Genomic DNA, 21,033 nt, shown 5'->3' with positions numbered 1-21,033 from the left:
GTTAATGGGATATTAAAACTTAAACCTGTATGATGCGACTTTGGGGGGGCAGTGTAAACGAGTTATGAACACAACACCGACATCTTTGATATGACGAACAACAATACGGAAACGTTCAAACAGCACAAACGGTTTATTTTGATTTCACAAGCAGATGCTTGTTCTTTATTACAGCGTTTAACCCACAAAACTGCCGTCAAGTCGATCCAACAGGTTTTTTGTTCTTCTGAGAACTGAGCTGTGACGTCTTGTTCTACATGGAACCACGTCGATCACTTAAACACAAGGAGCCACAGTTTAACCCGGCTTCACCACGGTGGATCTGAGATGGCCGATGCTCCGTGACGATGCGTTTCGTTGTGCGAGTGAAAGCGTGAACTTCATCAACAGTGCAGATCGTTGATGAACTCTTGAGCAAAAGGGTATTCCTACAGTGAGGAATATAATATAGAAATACACACCTAACACTGTTAAAACTAATATAAATAACTACTCACAAAAACATATTGCACAAAACCTAAAAATTGGTTTAAGGAAAGTTTAGTCTTCAGCTGACATTTGTGACATTTATAAAGCTCATTTGTAACTAGCCATCTCTGGTCTACGTTACAAAAATAACTCAGTTTAAAGTGAATGTGAAGCCTTTGACAGATGAACCAACGTCATCCGTCATGAAGCAGTAAAATGGATCACGTTGTACCGATATCAGCATCAGAGATGTCTCGGCGAGTACGCCGCTCTAAGCACCGATCCGATATCACGTCATATCTGTTTTTAACTGTTTTTAATGCTCTGGCATCGGATCGGTACCGGCGGAAACGCAAATTCAGGAATCTGAAAGGGAGAAATGGTATCGGAACATCTGCAATAACACGAAATAAAACAAGTGAAATGTGAGATCACGTCAACTTATAAAGGCTAATAAAAAACTGCTGCAGCTGAAATACACTATACAGCCAAAACCGCCTCATTTCTCTGTGTATATTACAATTATACGATACAAATGTTCTGGTTTTAAAGGTTGACACTTTACTTCTGACAAGTTCTCACTTTAGTTTGTTCTGGAAATCTTCCATCTTTTGATCTTAAATGTAACGATGCCGTTTTTTTCACAACATTTATAATAAACAAATATGGTCAACCTAAGAGTTTTTATTGTACTCAAACACATTTCACTGGGTTAAAACACTGCAAAACGCAGCCGCAAAGTGAAACCAAATACACACACGCACACACATGTTCGTCACGTCAATGCAGATGTTTGAATGAACGCTTTAGTTACAAACCAGCAGAACGCTCCACGAAGCTCAAGCTAGACGCAGAAATGGACTGTGCTTGTTCATCGTGTTGATGTCACAACTCACGAGTACAACAGAGTACATCAGAGTACAACAGAGTACAACAGAGTACATGAGAGTACAACAGAGTACATGAGAGTACATCAGAGTACAACAGAGTACATGAGAGTACATCAGAGTATAACAGAGTACATGAGAGTACATCAGAGTACATCAGAGTACATCAGAGTATAACAGAGTACATGAGAGTACAACAGAGTACATCAGAGTACAACAGTACATGAGAGTACATCAGAGTACAACAGAGTACATGAGAGTACATCAGAGTACAACAGAGTACACGAGAGTACATCAGAGTACAACAGAGTACATGAGAGTACATCAGAGTACAACAGAGTACATCAGAGTACATCAGAGTACATGAGAGTACAACAGAGTACAACAGAGTACATCAGAGTACATCAGAGTACAACAGAGTACATCAGAGTACATGAGAGTACATCAGAGTACAACAGAGTACATCAGAGTACATGAGAGTACAACAGAGTACAACAGAGTACAACAGAGTACATCAGAGTACATGAGTTGTACAGCAGTCAGAACTTGAACTGCCCTGTTATCACAACATTAAATAGGTTTTAGACGTTGATTTTTATCACCACACATACTTCTTCTCAAACTCAAACACACACACACACACACACACACACACACACACACACACACACCCTCTCCCATTGACTTCAATGCAGCGTTGGCTGTTTTAGTGGCAGTGGGAAAGCAAAGCAGCTGACAGTGAAACGCATCACGTTTTAAAGTACCATAACAAATATGACACAGAATATATGCGACAGAATCGCACACAACAGTGTTTCAACACTCACGACTAAAGGGCACTGCGATGAACTGGAAAAACATGTTTTTACAATCATGTCAAGTACTGGTAGGCCAGCAGGGCTGGGCAGCCGAGGAACATCAGTCACAAAGTATTTAATATTTGACGCAAGTTTTAAATGAATCGGTTCTTTTTTGGTTTCATGAGGTGATGAAGTCGTTCTGGTCAAATCACAGCTGAAGATCCTAAAAAAAAGGTTTCTTAACTGCTGGAAAGTGTCGAAAGACAAAAAAAAAGTCAATTTAGTTCTTCAAATTAAAACAACAGCATGAACAGTATGAGACAGTATATTGTAGATATATCTCGGTACCCAGCGCTGCTAACAACCATTTCAACAGGTGTTGCTCTTAGAGATTTAAGTTGCACACGTACAGAAACACTGGAACCTTCTTTCCTCCCTGAAGTCTGAGATGGAACAACGACTACACGTTCATCAGCCTCCAACAATGAACCGCTGACAGGGCAGGAAGGTGACGCTCTGTGGCTGGTTCATGGCTTTACAGGAAACACAGACACGTTTACAGGAAACAAAGACACAGTCAGACCGCAACGACAACACCGGGAGCAAAGCGACCAACCGACTAAAACATCATAGAGGAGGAAAAACTGGGACGTCTCGGTATCCCAACTAAAGAGAGACCACACCAGTGTCAGTGCTGGGAGGAAACCACCAGCATGCACACTGGAGAGCAGCCATACTGGTGTGGCTGCGCAGTGGAGAGAAACCAAACAGAACTCTAACATTTCAGTCACCTCATCGGTGTTTTGTTCTGACATTTGTTAAAGTTCACTATCTGCAAATCCAAATTCAATTCAAAATGGAGCAGGATTTATTCCTCGCTCAGCGCTGCCTCTGGTGGCTGGAAGCCACATTGCAACATTAATTATGAAAACAACCATATTTATATGTTTTTTTTATAGTGTACAGACAATCAAAGTTTGGATGGTTGTTTACTGTTTGCATGCAAAAGAGCCCGAGATGAACTCTTGAATACGTCTTTCATTTCTCTTGTAGGTTACAATCACAAAAGCTTTCCAATCATTTATTATTTGATATTTTGGTGTCTTTTGGTCCATGCAGGCTCGATATAGTTCTGAACATGACACATTAATAAAAGCGTCGCATGTAGCTTCCTTTAAAGGCGTCACCACCTCTCTGTCGGAGTCAATTGGAAGAACTTACTGGACAACAATCCCTCCGGCTGAAACTCACCAGCACTGAGCTGCTTTACATTCTGACTTTGTACAGAAGCTGCAAAAGCATTTTTCATTTCTAACACCTCAATGAGAAGCTATAGGTACTCTGAAAAAGGGGCATTACTGTATCGCACAGAGGCAAACAGCTTCTCTGATAGCTGTTTGTACGATAGACGCTTCTTAAAGTGTAACAGATGTTACGCTCTGGATCTCAGGTGCCAATCAAAATGTTTGGAATGTATGAAACTAACGGAAAACCAGACAAACATATTTTAGACAATGTTTTGTGTCGTCAAGTTATTTCCAGAAGCAGAAAAGAATAAAAATATTTGAGAAAAGAAGATTTTGAGTGACTTTCTAGTGCTGACATTTTGCACAATCAGCAAAAAAACGGATTTAATTATTAAAAACTAGTGGATTCCTCCTTTAAAGCGTCAGACTGACGTTCCTGTCCAAACATACAGCTGCTGTTAATTTGCTTAAATCAGCCCCTCACTCTCCTCAGCGTCTGAGTTTTTAGTTTTCAACTAAGAAGAACAAAACCCTTCAGTGTTTGTTTTCATCAGTGTCAGTTCAGTTACTTTATTTCCTCTTTTGCCTAAATGTGTTCTGTGTAATAATGGCGGCGGTGCGTTAGACAGATGCAGTCGACGGGTTTAGGGTGGGAGGTCAGACCTTTAGGGAGCTTCACGTGTCAAATACTGACCGCCTGTAGACTCAAGAGACGGCCGGTAAAAGTCGGTAATTTGATCTTTCGCTGACTCATTGCGTCGGTCACAGAAACCCTCTCTTTGAAGCCTGCAGGGTGAGAGTGTTTGACAGGCTGCGGGTGGAGTTTCACCACGAGGTGACGGCAGCAGCAGCAGCGAGAGGAGGAGGAGGAGGAGGAGGAGGAGGAGGAGGACGAGGACGAGGAGGAGGACGAGGAGGAGGACGAGGAGGAGGAGGACGAGGAGGAGGAGGACGAGGAGGAGGAGGAGATCACTTCTCCTGCAGCAGAGCCGGGATGTTGATGTTCCAGCCGATGGCCTGCCGGTCGAAGCCGCAGGTGAACAGGTTGCAGGAGGTGTTGTCTTCACACCAGGCGGAGCAGCACACCATCCGCCGGTGACCCTGAACCACGACAGACAGCGTTAAACACCGAGGACGCGTGGGCAGCGTAATCTGGTATTCAGGGTTTTGACCGACCATTAAACGTTGCATATCTGAATGCATTTTTATCGTCTTCTTTCGTCTTTATTTTGACATACGCTGCGTAAAACAAAGACCGCTGGCTGGACTTTAAACTGAGGACGTTTCAGTTGCATCGCAAGTCATGACATTTAAAATGAGACTCTGGCACAAATAAAAGAGCACTCTGGACGGAAGCCTGTTTGTGAGTGTACGGAAGCTGTGAGGGGTCAATCGGAGGCCCCTCCTCCTCCTCTTCCTCCTCACCTGTCTGTTGCTTCGTGGGAGTCGAGCCAGTCTCACCCCGGCCATGTCGAACAGCCGGACCTGCCGATTGTCGTGAGGGAGAGCGATGATCTTCTGTGTCACCGACACGCTGATCCTGAACACGACGACACGACGGTCAGACAATCAAAGACAAACGGATCTTTAACACGCGCTACATCGTCCCCGACCACGGAAAGTGGTTTCAGGGATGTGAAAAGACGACACCCTTAAAAACCGTGACACCACAACTGTAAAATTTGAAACCAGAGGCCAAGAAGACTTCTTCAAATTGTTTGTTTTGTCCAAAAAACTGTTCAAAACCCGAAGATATTAAATTTACAATGTTATAAAACAAAGGATCAAATTTGACAAATGTTTCAGCTGATTCAGTTTCAGCATCATATCAAACCTATTTAACGATATTATATAAAGTGACTGAATGTAAAACAGAACCAGACTGTTGTTGTTGTTGTCGTCACAGACCTGTTGACAGCGGAGTCGGTGCGGATGGTTGCTATGGGCGACCTCATGTTCTTCAGGTCCCACACTTTGACGGTTCGATCGTCGCTCCCGGAAACCACGTTATCTCCCACCGTGAACACGGCGGACGTCACCGCGCTGAGAAGGACAAGAAGGACAAGAATGACGACGAGAAGGACGAGACGGATGAGAAGGACGAGAAGGAGGAGGATGACAAGAAGGACGAGAAGGACAGAAAGGACAAGAAGAAGGAGGACAAGAAGGACGAGAAGGACAAGAAGGATGAGAAGGATGAGAAGAAGGACAAGAAGGACGAGAAGGATGAGAAGAAGGACAAGAAGGATGAGAAGAAGGACAAGAAGGACGAGAAGGATGAGAAGAAGGACAGAAAGGACGAGAAGAAGGACAAGAAGGACGAGAAGGATGAGAAGGACAGAAAGGACAAGAAGAAGGAGAAGAGAGCATGTTAGTTTAGACTTAATGTAAAAGGAGGACAACAACATGGACTGTAACAACTGAATGATTAAGATGTTTTGTTCTAACCGTATTTGTATGAAGAACACATTTTATCATTTATTACTCATCTACCCAAATACTGAACATATTGTTAACGACACATATCCTGTTTCTGATGAAGCAAAATGTTTTTTATCAATACGTTGTCCTTTCATCTTGTTTTTTCTAAATGTTATTTACAAAATACACTGTGAGTGAGTGAGTGAGTGAGTGAGTGAGTGAGTGAGTGAGTGAGAGTGAGTGAGCGTGAGTGAGCGTGTGAGTGAGCGTGTGAGTGAGTGAGTGAGTGAGCGTGTGTGTGAGTGAATGTGAGTGAGTGAGTGTGTGAGTGAGTGAGTGAGTGAGTGAGTGAGTGAGTGAGCGAGCGAGCGAGTGTGTGAGCGAGTGAGTGAGCGAGTGAGTGAGTGAGTGAGCGTGTGAGTGAGTGAGTGAGTGAGTGAGTGAGTGAGTGAGCGAGCGTGTGAGTGAGTGAGTGAGTGAGTGAGTGAGTGAGTGAGTGAGTGAGTGTGTGAGAGTGAGTGAGTGAGTGAATGAGTGAGTGAGTGAGTGAGTGAGTGAGTGAGTGAGTGAGTGAGTGAGTGAGTGTGTGAGAGTGAGTGAGTGAGTGAATGAGTGAGTGAGTGAGTGAGTGTGTCAGACTGACTCGGTGTGTCCCTGGAACACGTTGACAGAGTGGATGGACGGGTCTCTGAAGTCCCACAGTCTGAAGGTGGTGTCTCTGGAGGAGGTGACCACCAGACGCTGGGTGGGGTGTGTGCAGCAGTGGGTCAGCTCCTGGTCGTGGCCTGAACACACACACACACACACACACACACACACACACACACACACACACACACACAGTATTAATTGACTGGGTCCTGTGGTCTCAATGAGCGTGCACAGATCTCCGTAGGTGTATTCTTTGGTGTTATTGGTCTCTGTAATAAACACACATTGAGACCAGCATCAGTGTGATGTTCCCTTCATCCTACCGGTGAGTGAGTGGACGAGCTCCGACGTCTCCACGTCGTACAGGTTGGCGGCTCGGTCCCAGGACGCCGTCACCGCCTGTTTGCCGCCCACCAGCCAGTCGGCGGCGATCACCACGCCCTGATGGCTGCGCAGGGTGGTGGTGGCCACGCGGACGGAGGGGCAGTCGGTTGGACCCTCGACCTCGCCGTCGGCCTCGTCCTTATCCGAAAAGTCCACGTCGTCTTCGCAGGGCGTCTGCTGCTGACGGAGGGGAGGACGTTTCCAGAAACAAATAGAAGAGTCCGATCAGTAAAGATTCCTCCAGGTCGGTGTCTCCGTCTCCCAAACAAAAGACAAGTTCAGTCACTCAATTGTCCCTCGACATGACAAAAGCTTAAAGTGGATCATAACAGATATCTGCAGATTAAAACGAGACCAAACTCTTCTACGGATGTCAGTTTTTGAGCCATGACAAACACCAAAATGTGGCCAACAACGGACGAACTGAGGCCGATAGTGACGTCGTGGACGGACAGACACACGATTACAGATAATAAAATGGGTTTAAAAACACAAACGGGTTCGTAGAGCCGTTGACGCTTACACTGATATCAGCAACAGGCTGTGGAGTCGGCAGCTGCACCATGTACCTCCAGATGTGCGCCGTCTGGTCTCCGGAGGCTGAGGAGGACAGAGGTGAGACAGAAACACTCAAGAGTCGAGACGACCATCACGGCGTGAAATAAAGTTTCACTGACGATCGCTGTCGGACGATGTTCAGTCAAATAACATGCGATCAGGACAATCATGCGTTTCTAGTCTGTGAGCATGTTTCATTGGAAACAACCAATCAGTGTTTAAAGCGACAGGAGGAGATTTTATTTTCGGGACGATGGAGTCTTGTAGACCTGTAGATCTGCATCTGCTGATACGGATCATCGATGATCGGCAGTTGGTATCAGAGGCACAAAAGGAGGCGTGATCGAGGATCAATAAAAGTTCTATTTGCTCCCTGTATTCTTCTGTGCTGATCCGATCTGAACCGTGAGTTTTATGATGCTTTTCCCTGCTTAATATTTGAAAGTGCGAATGTGACGGTTACCTGTCAGAGCCATCTGTTCAGTCGGGTGGAACTTGATGGAGTTGACTGCGGAGACAAAACATGACGTCACAAAACAGAATGCGAATGTTTTCCAATAACGTGCTGTACGATAACTTTAGAACACTTCAGAAGACCAGTCCTGAAGAGAGTTCAATCAGATGTCTTCTCTTAAAGGTGCTTTACGTCTCTAACGCTACCTGATCCTTGATGGCCCGTATATTTCAGGAGGCACTTTCCCGTCTCGATGCTCCACAGCATCGCAGAGTGGTCTGTTGAGACACAACATGGAAACAATGAGAACACAGGAGGAGAAGAGTTACAGTACGTTCACTACTGTGTACATTGACAGTGACTGCCTGATGAGTACAGACTGTTTGAATACAGAATCTCTGAAGTTATATCGAGCATGAAGTAAATCGTTTTCTCAGTACGCCGTTAAAGAAGAAAGATATTTGGATTCGTAAGCCCGGACATTTCCCACATTGATATTTATTCTAACCCTCTGAACCCAAAGTACTTTCAAATACGTCCTGCACCTTTATGAAACAATCACGGGTAGAAGTAGAAAGAACTCAAAAAGTCTTTTGAGTAGAATAACACAGTTATGATGCCATAAATCATAAAAAAAAGAAAAAGAAACAAGTTGAACTTCTTTGATAAAATATTTTACAAAAATTGGAAAACACTGGAATCCATATATGCAACATCTGTTAAGTGTCCACAAGTGTTACAAATGTTACCAAACGCTGTATTTGAGGCGATATTTGAAATTAAACTTGTAGAATAAAGTGTTTTTAATGAAATATCACAACTTTAAGTTTCTTTACTTTTTCGGACAGAAGCGTTTGTCACAAATGATGTGTTCAAGGAGCGTTGGACAATGTTTTTGCAGCTTCTGGCTGTGATAAACGGTGTCGTTTTGGCGATTGTTTAAAGAAAACATGCATTTCAATCCCACCGGTAGGTTTTGGGGGTTCAGAAGGGAAAGAATAAAGTTGTTAAGACACAGATCAAGAGAAGAAGAGAGAAGGAAGAGGATGAAAATGAGTGCAGTACCTGCTGACGCAGTACCGAGCACCACGGGCTGAGTCCTGGAGACGCTGAGGTCCCAGATGCCGTCTCTGTGGCCGACATACTCTCTGACCAGCTGGCACACGGCTCTGGACGTGGTCGCTTTGAAGCTGGACACGATCTGACGGAATCAAACCGCGTTAACGCAGAGTGACATCACAGGAAGTGAACCGAACAGAACAGGGTTCCGACACACTTCTTTACTTCTGCATCTGTATTGAGAGCATTCCCACACGACAGAATTGGCATTTTTGGAGAGTTACGACACTGATTTTGTTTTGATCACCATCATTTTTATCATCAAATCAGTGACTTTAAATGTGGAAGACATTCCTTTAAAAGTTTAAATCAATAAATCCATGTTTTTTTAAGGAAACCTTGATATGTCATTCACACCTTCTAGTCTAATGAAATAAATATGAATGTTTCAACATTTTACCACAATTTTTCCTCATTTCACAAACATTTTAAAGGGGACATATCATGAAACTGCCTTTTGCAAAAACCTGGATTCTCTCTAGTGTCCACCAGGGGGCGACTCCTCTGGTTGTATAGAAGTCTATGAGAAAATTACTCTACTTCTCTCTTGATTTATTCCCTCAGTAAACATTGTAAACATGAGTTTATGTCTCAATCTCTAGTTTCAAGTCTTCTTCAATACAGCATGATGTTCATTTAGTACATTATGGTCCATTTAGAGTCACACAGACCATAAAGCAGGGGATGCTTTAGGGCGGGGCTACTGTGATTGACAGGTCTCTACCAGAGACGTATACGGCTGATTGAAGCATATCAACATGTTCTAGTAGAAGCCCTGAGAATGATATGTCCCCTTTAAGATCTGGAAATGTTCCAGTTGTAATCTCCCAGACTGTTGCAGAGCTGTGTAGGAACCGTGGTCTGATGAAGGAAGGAGGAAGCGGGTCAGCAGGGTCCTTGTAGTGTGCCAGTGCTAAGAAGCTTCAGTTGTCAACAGCGTCACTCATATCAGTCCTGGGTTCAAGGTTTTACCAAAACAAACAAAGAAAAGCTTGAATCGTATTTGTTTTAAGCTTGTTTTTTTAAACCAAACACCACCAATGACCCAGATCTGGTATCAACACAAATGCAGTTAAGTGTCAGTACTGAATGCTGCATCCATCACACCAGGATTACTGTCAATGCAAAAACCGCAAAAGAAAAAGATGAATCTGGAAGGGGACGTTACGGTGAGACAATCAATAAGATCAGTGATGATTAATATCAGTGGAATCGAGGCTCGAGGTGTTTACGTTAAAGATGGGGATGATACAAACTGGACCCTCGGCTCTCTTTGGAAACAGACCACTAAATAAGTTCCAACTGAAAGGAAGCAGGAGAGCGATCACAACATCAGTCATCTGACAAATGGATCTCAGGCTACACACACAGAACAGAGCAGATGCTTCACATTTATCTATCCGGTAACAAGACATCAAATCAGGAAATTATAGTCAAAATAAAACACATAAAAGGAGACTGAAGATATGATGATGGACACCGATGATCAGCATGGTGAGAGCCAGTGGTTAGCTGGCTGTTAGCAAGCAGCGCGGCAGAATCTCTGGTTTTATTTACATTCAATGTCTTTAAAGTTTGTCAGATAATGCAAAGTGTGACGATGTGAAAATGAAAAGAGACGAAAATGATGTTGAATCCAGGACAAATGTAACACTAGTGCATTCATGCTACAGTTAAAAAAGAAGAAGCAACTGAGACGGGAAGGTTTCAGAGAACGCGAAGCATCGCAAACAAAAAGCTTTCAGGAAACTAGCTGAGCGGCGAATCTAACGCACCCAACAGGTTAACGCTCTACAGCTCTGAGCTTCAGCGTGCAGTCTGCTGGAGCCACAATCAACTCTTAACGATCAATAAATCAGTCAACGGGACCGATTTTTAAATGCAAAAACAACCGTAGTTGTGGAAACAATTGCAAAAGTTAGCATCGGTAGAAGTTTAGCTAAACTGGCTCATATTAGGCCCCGAACAGAGACGAGTCGCAACCTCCGAGTGCATTCTCTCCAGTGTCCACCAGGGGGCGACTCCTCTGGTTGTATAGAAGTCTATGAGAAAATGACTCTACTTCTCTCTTGATTTATTCCCTCAGTAAACATTGTAAACATGAGTTTATGTCTCAGTCTCTAGTTTCAAGTCTTCTTCAATACAGCATGATGTTCATTTAGTACATTATGCTCCATTTAGAGTCACACAGACCATAAAGCAGGGGATGCTTTAGGGCGGGGCTACTTTGATTGACAGGTCTCTACCAGAGACGTACACGGCGTCTCTACGTCACTCCTCAGTCCAAATATGGTAAATAACAACATGGTGACGGTAGAATCACTGAACTCGAGGCTTCATAACATCAGTCCACAAACCAACGGGTGACGTCACGATGACCACGTCCACTCTGTGTCTGTTTGCCACTTTAAAGCCACTTTATCTGATCAAATCTCTGTTAACAGATATAAAAAGGTATCAACTACCTAAATCTTAGTGTCTTTAAAAGTCTTAAACTAATTAAATCTGATATGGCCGTGCACTTTTCAGCAGACCACACACACATCAGCAATGATCTCAAGCAGCCAACGAATGCTCCATCTTATGAATGAACGCTGGTAACAACGCGTAAAGATGTCTCCGTGTGACGCTCAATGAAAAACAAAGGAGGCGCAACTTAAGAAGAAGCCGGTTAGTGAGATCATAAAGTCGTGTTTTCTATCGCACACCAGAAACTGATAGAAAAGCTCAAACTCCTACATTTGAATGACCAGGTCTCTTGGGGAGGGAGCGTCCAACCCCGGCCGGGCTGTTCATGCATATTGGCACATAAAGGGGGGAGGAGGGGGGAGGAAGGGGGAGGGGAGGGAGGGGGAGAAAGCAACCAGTTACCCATGAGTCTCCACCCCACAACTCCCAGCTGGTTACGCTGAAGTTGCGGGTTCCACCTACTCTGGCGTGGCAAGAGTTTGAACGCGGCTACGAGCAAAGAGGTGAAGAAACAAACAACACAACACAACACACACACACACACACACAGCAGTTCTTCTCTTTAACATTCAGAAGTCATGTGACACTCGGAGACAATTTACCGATCAAACCTTCCCCCGGTACAAGTCAGTAGACTGCTACCATACACACACATTTATAACTCAAGTGTTTACATATGCTGGGTAGGAATTAAACAATAAACCAGCGTGTTGTTGTTGTTGTTTACCTTGCTCGTGGAAGCCTTGTAGGTCGTCTTTAGTTTTTGTGACAGCTGGCTCGTGCTGTGACTCGCTGTGGTTTGTCAGAAATAAAGAGATAGAAGTTCATCATGTTTATAATTACGTGTGGACGTTTCACTACACGTGACATTATAAACACTTATAAAGGAACATAAACCTGAGAGGAGCGTGTCTCACCTTTTGTTTTCAGAGCTCCTTTGGCTAAATCTGCTCCTTCCAAAGTCTGTCCTTCTGCAGCCAGACGGTCGTTCAGCGTCTCGATATCTCTGCGGACTGACAGTCGGACGGGTCACGTGTTAAAAGCACCGACAGCAATAAGACCAACTGCTGAGGAGAAGCTACTCAGTGGCAGTTTGTTCCTCTCCTCTGCACAATCTGCTGTTGTTCTACAGCAAGAGAAGCGATATATTCTGACTTACGTTCCAGGTTTTCTATGTAGAGGTTCTCAAACTCCCTCTCGATCTGACTGAACAGGTCCAGCAGGTTGCTCCTCAGAGACAGAGGCAGCTTGGAGTCCTGCAGGGAGACAAGAGGACATGAAACAGGACGTCCTCACTGAGGAGAGGAGGACATGAAACAGGACGTCCTCACTGAGGAGACAAGAGGAGGACATGAAACAGGACGTCCTCACTGAGGAGACAAGGACATGAAACAGGACGTCCTCACTGAGGAGAGGAGGACATGAAACAGGACGTCCTCACTGAGGAGACAAGAGGACATGAAACAGGACGTCCTCACTGAGGAGACAAGAGGACATGAAACAGGACGTCCTCACTGAGGAGACAAGGACATGAAACAGGACGTCCTCACTGAGGAGACAAGAGGAGGACATGAAACAGGACGTCGTCACTGAGGAGACAAGAGGAGGACATGAACCAGGACGTCCTCACTGAGGAGACAAGAGGAGGACATGAAACAGGACGTCCTCACTGAGGAGACAAGAGGAGGACATGAAACAGGACGTCGTCACTGAGGAGACAAGAGGAGGACATGAACCAGGACGTCCTCACTGAGGAGACAAGAGGAGGACATGAAACAGGACGTCCTCACTGAGGAGACAAGAGGACATGAACCAAGACGTCCTCACTGAGGAGACAAGAGGACATGAAACAGGACGTCCTCACTGAGGAGACAAGAGGAGGACATGAAACAGGACGTCCTCACTGAGGAGACAAGAGGAGGACATGAAACAGGACGTCCTCACTGAGGAGACAAGAGGAGGACATGAAACAGGACATCCTCACTGAGGAGACAAGAGGAGGACATGAAACAGGACATCCTCACTGAGGAGACAAGAGGAGGACATGAAACAGGACGTCCTCACTGAGGAGACAAGTACATGAAACAGGACATCCTCACTGAGGAGACAAGAGGAGGACATGAAACAGGACGTCCTCACTGAGGAGACAAGAGGAGGACATGAAACAGGACGTCCTCACTGAGGAGACAAGAGGAGGACATGAAACAGGACGTCCTCACTGAGGAGACAAGAGGAGGACATGAAACAAGACGTCCTCACTGAGGAGACAAGAGGACATGAAACAAGACGTCCTCACTGAGGAGACAAGAGGACATGAAACAAGACGTCCTCACTGAGGAGACAAGAGGACATGAAACAAGACGTCCTCACTGAGGAGACAAGAGGACATGAAACAAGACGTCCTCACTGAGGAGACAAGAGGACATGAAACAAGACGTCCTCACTGAGGAGACAAGAGGAGGACATGAAACAGGACGTCCTCACTGAGGAGACAAGAGGAGGACATGAAACAGGACATCCTCACTGAGGAGACAAGAGGAGGACATGAAACAGGACGTCCTCACTGAGGAGACAAGAGGAGGACATGAAACAGGACGTCCTCACTGAGGAGACAAGTACATGAAACAGGACATCCTCACTGAGGAGACAAGAGGAGGACATGAAACAGGACGTCCTCACTGAGGAGACAAGAGGAGACAAGAGGAGGACATGAAACAGGACGTCCTCACTGAGGAGACAAGAGGAGGACATGAAACAGGACGTCCTCACTGAGGAGACAAGAGGAGGACATGAAACAAGACGTCCTCACTGAGGAGACAAGAGGACATGAAACAAGACGTCCTCACTGAGGAGACAAGAGGACATGAAACAAGACGTCCTCACTGAGGAGACAAGAGGACATGAAACAAGACGTCCTCACTGAGGAGACAAGAGGACATGAAACAAGACGTCCTCACTGAGGAGACAAGAGGAGGACATGAAACAGGACGTCCTCACTGAGGAGACAAGAGGAGGACATGAAACAGGACGTCCTCACTGAGGAGACAAGAGGAGGACATGAAACAAGACGTCCTCACTGAGGAGACAAGAGGACATGAAACAAGACGTCCTCACTGAGGAGACAAGAGGACATGAAACAAGACGTCCTCACTGAGGAGACAAGAGGACATGAAACAAGACGTCCTCACTGATGAGACAAGAGGACATGAAACAAGACGTCCTCACTGAGGAGACAAGAGGACATGAAACAAGACGTCCTCACTGAGGAGACAAGAGGAGGACATGAAACAAGACGTCCTCACTGAGGAGGGAAGCTTTAACCAGTGAATGTTTATCTTTTTTATCTTGAAAGATTATTTAAACAGTTACCAAATCATTTTCTGACGATAATCGATAAATCGCTAATCGATAAATCAACGAACTGTTTCAGCACTCTGTGTGTGAGTACAGATGTAGTAATGTGAAGTAGGTTCAGACTGAGAAAAGGCATAAAAACAGACAAACAAAGCATGTAAAGAAACAGTTTTGATGTGAATCTCTTGGCTCTCGTATCTGCTTCGAGGTCAGAGAAAATAAAAGGTTGTGAGTTCTTATTGTCGGTCATCAGACTGTTCTGTTATCGCAACATCAGCAGTTTAATCTCTGAATAAACACAAATCACCACCGTCACAATAAAGAACTCAACGTCCTGTTACGATGCAGTAAAATAAGATACAGGAGAACATGAAGCAAACAATAAAGAACCTTTAGGGAGGAAACACGAGTTTGAAGCTCAAAGAGGAGAGAATCAATTAAAGTATCCACGAAAGAAAATAATGTTTTTAACAGACACAGGCCTTAAACTTTGGCCCGTCGGCTAGCTATATATATATTTATATATATATATATATATATATATATATATATATATATATATATATATATATATATATAAATAAATGATTTCCATGTGGGTTTTTGTATTCATGATTATTACATGGATTTGTTTCTCCATTTAAAGAGTTTCTCCACTGATGAATAAACACCACATCCTTAAAGCAGGAGTTATGACCTATTTATGAGAATGCTGTGACAGTCGTGAGTAGAAACGTTTCTGCGGTCCAGAAGTGGGACACGTCTCCTCGTCTTTGTCCAATCCTGGAAGAAGCTGCTCACAGCGTCTTTGTACCCGAGAGCGGTGCACTCTCATAGTCGCTGCTCGCGGCTCCGTGTTTCTAAAGGAACCGCTCAAGTGTGCCGTCAGCATTCACGGGCCGACGGAAGAGTTTGTGCCTCGGTGAACACGGAGAAAGAGAGCGGAGGAGAGGAACAGGATGTACGACTCAGCATGAGAGAGGGAGGCAGACTGAACCAAATATCTGAGATGAGACGTATGACCTCATGGTGCCTACACATGGAGACAGGTACACAGGAAACCAGGAGTCATGTTAGAGGACCGGAGCAGGACAGGAACACTAGTGAGGCCCAAAGAGAACACCCGTAACATCTGGTTTAAATACAGTCAGGTCTATTCTTCCACTTTAGCAAAAGAAAACCTTCTGTTCGTTTGATCGAACCCTAAATGTTTCATCACATTTAAAAAGGGGAAGAAAGGGATTTATGGATTCACACTAGAGGAATCAGAACCACCACACCTCCTCTAAATACTAACCGAACCTAAACTACACGCTACGAGATCTCTTCATGGAGATTCTACTGCTGTCTGAACACTTACCTCCATCCTGCTGAGGGACTCCAGGTTATCAGAGGACTGAGACCAGAAGGGACCAGAGTGAGAGAAGAGAGTCATGAGGCAGAGATTACAGTCTGACCCACGACGGGTTAGAAACCGCTGCGCACCAACAGCCCAGAATAACCACTGGATCGTTTAACTGTTCATCATTCAGGCTTCAATCACTCAGTTCAGCAATAAGAACGCACTTTCATTCAGGATGTCGAGAGTTTTTATCAGTCGTCAAGAAACAAGAAGGAACTTCTTCTTAACATCAAAGGGAATATGCATGATTAAATAGTAGCAATCTAAGAGTTAATCATTTCATCCTCGATCATATTTTGCTCTTTCAGAAGGTTTTGTAGGTGTTTATTACACACAGCGCTCAGTTTACTCGGGGAGGATCACAGAGCCTTTGGAAACAGGTATCATGTCTTCTGTGGCTCCGGAGGAACTGGAGGTTCCCCTTTGAGAACCTCAGTTGTGTTCAGGTCGTACAAAGTTGGCGGGTAAAAATATCACCCATCTTAAAACACGGAGCAAACATGTTTTATTCCACAAAATGAAATCTAAGCGGAGACGATCTGTGATTCTGTGGCTCTCACTTCCCCCTTTACCAACTCTAGGTTACTGTAGTTACCCAGCATTCCAGGAGTTATTGTTGGAATGCTGTTAAGCATTCCAACTATTGTTCTTCAAATCTTTATTGTTGGAATGCTGTTCAGCATTCCAACTATTGTTCTTCAAATCGTTATTCAACTTCTTCTATTTCTTCCATCCCACCTCTTCTTCTCCTTCATATTTTAAGCTACAGAAACCGTTAAACTATTAAAATGGTCAGCTCTTTCACCAGAGGGGTGCTATGACTTTTCATATTTCTAACCTTTAAACTTTTTGAATTATTAAGCTTTTTATTTTCAATGGGATCTCTATGGAGAATATTTTCAAATGGCTTCAGGCAGACAGGTGTTTGCGATTGAGCCAATTAGTGATGTTGATAAACACACAGTCTTAGGGATCTTTAGAGGTCTCTCTCTCTCACTCATTCTTTCGTGTCTCTCTCTCTCTCTCTGTGTGTCTCTTGTGGAAGCGTAAATGAGGATGGAGTCAGGACGAATCGGAGTTTGCAATCCAGCGGGAATCGTTTAATGCACAGTCGAACATGCGAGGTGGCATATGGAGACAGATTCCAAATCTAACTGTCTGACCAACTCTTTTATAAACCTAACACACGCCTTTTTCAGCTGTGGTTCATCAATCAAACCTGTCTGTTCAATTCAAACAGGACACATCTGGGCTTCTAATCTGGGAGGGTTCCATTTCGTTTTTACAGAAAACAACTCTATTTATGGTGTTGTTTTGGTCCTTTTGAGAGATTAATCACACTTTATCTGTCCAGAGGAAAGCAGTTCCCGTAAGTTACCAGAGGCAGGCCCATTTCCCGATATCTCCGTCGAATTCACAATAACACATTACGTAACTTGTTTTTAGTTCATATCCAGTTCAGTTCAGTTATAATGTTGAATTTCTTCAACACTCTCATACAGTCATTCAGGTCTTAGGGATCTTTAGAGGTCTTTCCCCCCTCCTCCACCCCCCCCCCCCACACACACACCATTTTAAAATAAAAGCCCCACAGAATGAATCCTAACTGAAATGCTTGTGATGAGCCTGTCATTTAATAACCGGTTTGTGTTTATCTAACATTATGATTCTTTCTCCTCTCCCCTTCTCCCCATTTCAAAATAAAAGCCCCAGAGAGTGAATTCTAACTGAACTGCTTGTGATGAAGCCTGTCATTTAATAACCTCTGTTTATGTGTCAAACATGATGATTATGTCTCCTCTCCCCCTCCCTCCCCCACCCAGTCCCACCCTTTCAAAATAAAAGCCTGATGGATTAACTGTATTTAAATGTTTCGCTCAAAATGAGGCTTTTTTGTTGAAATAATGAATGCTCTTACTAATACTGCGACAACTACTACTGCTGCTAATATTTCTAGTATTACTACTACTACTGCTGCTACTACTTCTACTACAACTTTTGCTGTTGCTACTGTTACTAGTGCTATTACTGCTACCATCAATATTATTACTACCACTACTGCTATTACTACCACTACTACTATTACTTATACTACAACTGCTACTACTGCTATTCATGCTACTGCCAGTACTAATACTACTACAGCTATTAGTATGACTGCTACTGGTACTACTACTACTGCTACTTCAAATACTGCCATTACTTTTACTACTACTACTACTACTACTACTGTTATATTAAATACTACGACCACTACTACAGCTATTACTACTACTACTACTACTACTACTGATACTAGGCTACTACTTCTTCTAAATACTAATACTTCTTCTAAATACTAATACTTCTACTACAACTACGACTTCTACTACTACTATTACAAATATCACTACTGCTACTACTACTACTTATTCTAATGCTACAAATACTTCTACGACTAATAATACTTCTACTACAACTTCTACTACTATTACTACAAATATCACAACTTCTGAAATTTGTTTAAGCTCCAGAAATTGTTCAAATATCAAAATGTTCAGCTCTTTCAGGAGAGAGGTGCTTTGACTTTTCATATTTGTAATCTAAACTTTTTGAATTTAGCTTTTTGCAATTTTCTTTTGAATGGGATCTCTACGGAGAAAATCTTCAAATCCTGTTATACTTCAACTTTCAAAGCCTTCTTCTTCCTCATACTTTCAGCTACAGACTCCATAGTTAGACATTTCAACTAGAAGGTTTTTCAGTAGTGCAGTTTAAATGCTTTCGGGCTTCAACATTTTTCAGACAGATAGTCTCCCATTTCTTAATTTTCAGCAATTTTTTCACAATTAATTTCAGCTTCCAGCATTCCAACGCATTGTCAGCAGGAAATGCATTTTCTAGTTCACCTCCTTATCAGCTGGCCGGCCTGACACCCAGCAGGAACCGAGCACCACCGATCTAACCCGATCCAACCTGAGACACGCTCTGAATCATCTGCTGAAACCACCGAGTTAAAATAACGCTTAAGCAGGCAAGAACATAAGAACCTGTTGGTGGATGCATCACAACCTGATAGGCGTAGGCTTACAACAGGTAATGGTGACAGACAGGGTGTAGTTTGACACCTCCAGAGCAGCAGCTGGAAGCTCAAACTGGTGATTGTAGACTATTTAAACACTTTCTCCGTGTGTCTCCGTCACCTGTCCGTCCAGCATGTCTCTCTGCAGGCCCGAGCGCTCCTGCTCGGTGCTGTTGGTCCGGCGGATGGACAGACTGTGGGACTTCCTCTTCTGCTTGGCCTGACGGGCGGCGGCGCTGCTCCCGCTCTCCACCGGCATCCCGCCGTCTGAACCCGATGTAACCGGTCTTTAAAAAGGAACAAAAGTCACATCAGAGAACGTGAGCGAATAGGCGTCAAGAGAACAAACCATCGTGGAAACAATCCGAGTCCCTCACTCCACGACTACACTCAGCGGAGGAACACAAAGACGGCTGTGTTGCTCTTGGCAGCTTCCTCGTGTGAATGTGTGAGACGACGGGGTGAACGAGTGTGAGGCAGAGTGTTGCTGAAGGTCCACGCTCAGCACTCCCACAGTGGGAACCTTAAGGCGGAACATGAGGGATTACTGGAGCACAAGCTGAGGATGTGTGTGAAACAATAACAACCTTTTTATTAATATATTCTGCTGGAGAAAGATGTTCAGCTATGAGGCAAAAATCATGTCACCAAATGTACATAACTTGTTTATCATGACCCACACTATTAAAACAACAGATGATAATTATTAATAATAGCTTTATCAGTTGTCTTTATCCATTATTTTACATTTAGGCATCACAATACGTGTTAAAATCAAACCTACAGTGACACTACAGGGCTCCACTCATCTGTGCATCAGGGTGAGGGAGTCATGAATATGTATGATCATAAATATGTTTGTTTTTCTTCAATAACCAGACAATAAAATACATTACAGCTCCTGTTTCTGTCTCTTTCTGCTGAATAGAAACCGTGTTTACTGTCAGACACTGTGGCTGGTTGTTGCTCTTAATATTTAAAGGAAATACAAATATAAAATATTTAAGCTTCATAATGTTGCTGTAGATTTGTAGAATAAATACTAAAATAAATATTTAACACAAGTCTAGACATTAGCCTCGTTACTGCGCATGCTCCACATAGCATCAAGCTAAAGCGAAGCTACCGTTATCATCATCCACATTAAAGCTGGTGGTGCTAACGGGCTAACGGGCTAACGGGTAGAGACAAACCTCTTCAAAAAGATGGAAACCAAACTCACCACAAAGTCTATAAATACGGAGTATTGTCCCGGGATATTATGGGATGTGTCGCCGTTACTAACATGCTCTTTAATGCGCAGGTTTTTTGTTCCAGTAATCCGTAGTTTGACAGCTGACGAGCTCCGCTACGTGAGAGAAAAGATAACGAAGCCAATTCCGGCCCGGGGCTTTTCACAATAAAAGCCTGTGGTATCGCCTCAGACCATTCTCCACTAAAAACGGGTTCGTTTCTTGTGTGTTACCACACGCCTGCACTTGACACAAATGGAATGTTGTGTATTCGGCATATCAAAAAGTAGCAAAAAGACTTCAAATTAGGAAATATAATCTAAATTGTAAAATGAACTCTCCCACATTGAGCTCGTAGGTATTCCTAGTAGGTATTATTTTAGAGGTTTCTTAATAGATAACTAAATAATACAAGCCGAATTACAGAGTTGATGTTAACAGTGTGTGCAACATGTTTTATCACGCGTGTATATTTGACAGAAACAATTTTAAATTGTTAATATCTAAAGAGTTCAATCTGGTCACC

The 21,033-nt window shown here is 43.7% G+C and overlaps 1 protein-coding gene across 1 annotated transcript; it reads right to left on the bottom strand.

The window, feature by feature from the left end:
* Nucleotides 1-180: 180 nt before the first annotated feature.
* On the bottom strand, nt 181-20,638 carry LOC306789417 (WD repeat-containing protein 37). Its single transcript, XM_079285349.1, has 14 exons — nt 20,498-20,638; nt 19,397-19,562; nt 12,618-12,714; nt 12,376-12,471; nt 12,186-12,250; nt 8,936-9,071; nt 8,077-8,148; nt 7,880-7,924; nt 7,382-7,458; nt 6,798-7,035; nt 6,467-6,608; nt 5,311-5,445; nt 4,828-4,942; nt 181-4,503 (listed from the first exon to the last, which is right to left on the bottom strand). Exons 2-14 carry the CDS (start codon nt 19,532-19,534, stop codon nt 4,372-4,374), a joined length of 1,488 nt encoding a protein of 495 aa, XP_079141475.1. The 5' UTR covers nt 19,535-19,562; nt 20,498-20,638; the 3' UTR covers nt 181-4,371.
* Between the last annotated feature and the right edge of the window lie 395 nt (nt 20,639-21,033).

The sequence above is a fragment of the Melanostigma gelatinosum genome, assembly GCF_949748355.1.
Source record: "Melanostigma gelatinosum genome assembly, chromosome: 15".
NCBI lineage: Eukaryota > Metazoa > Chordata > Actinopteri > Perciformes > Zoarcidae > Melanostigma > Melanostigma gelatinosum.
The sequence above is the reverse complement of the archived record's forward strand: the minus strand, read 5'-3'. Positions and strand labels throughout refer to the sequence as shown.

Coding starts and splice junctions, on each gene's coding strand:
- LOC306789417 (XM_079285349.1), bottom strand. CDS start 19,534: ATGCCGGTGGAGAGCGGGAGCAGCGCCGCCGCCCGTCAGGCCAAGCAG. Junction 8,149..8,935: donor GCTCGGTACTGCGTCAGCAG/GTACTGCACTCA, acceptor GTGTCTCAACAG/ACCACTCTGCGATGCTGTGG. Junction 7,036..7,381: donor AGCCTGTTGCTGATATCAGT/GTAAGCGTCAAC, acceptor CTCCGTCAGCAG/CAGACGCCCTGCGAAGACGA.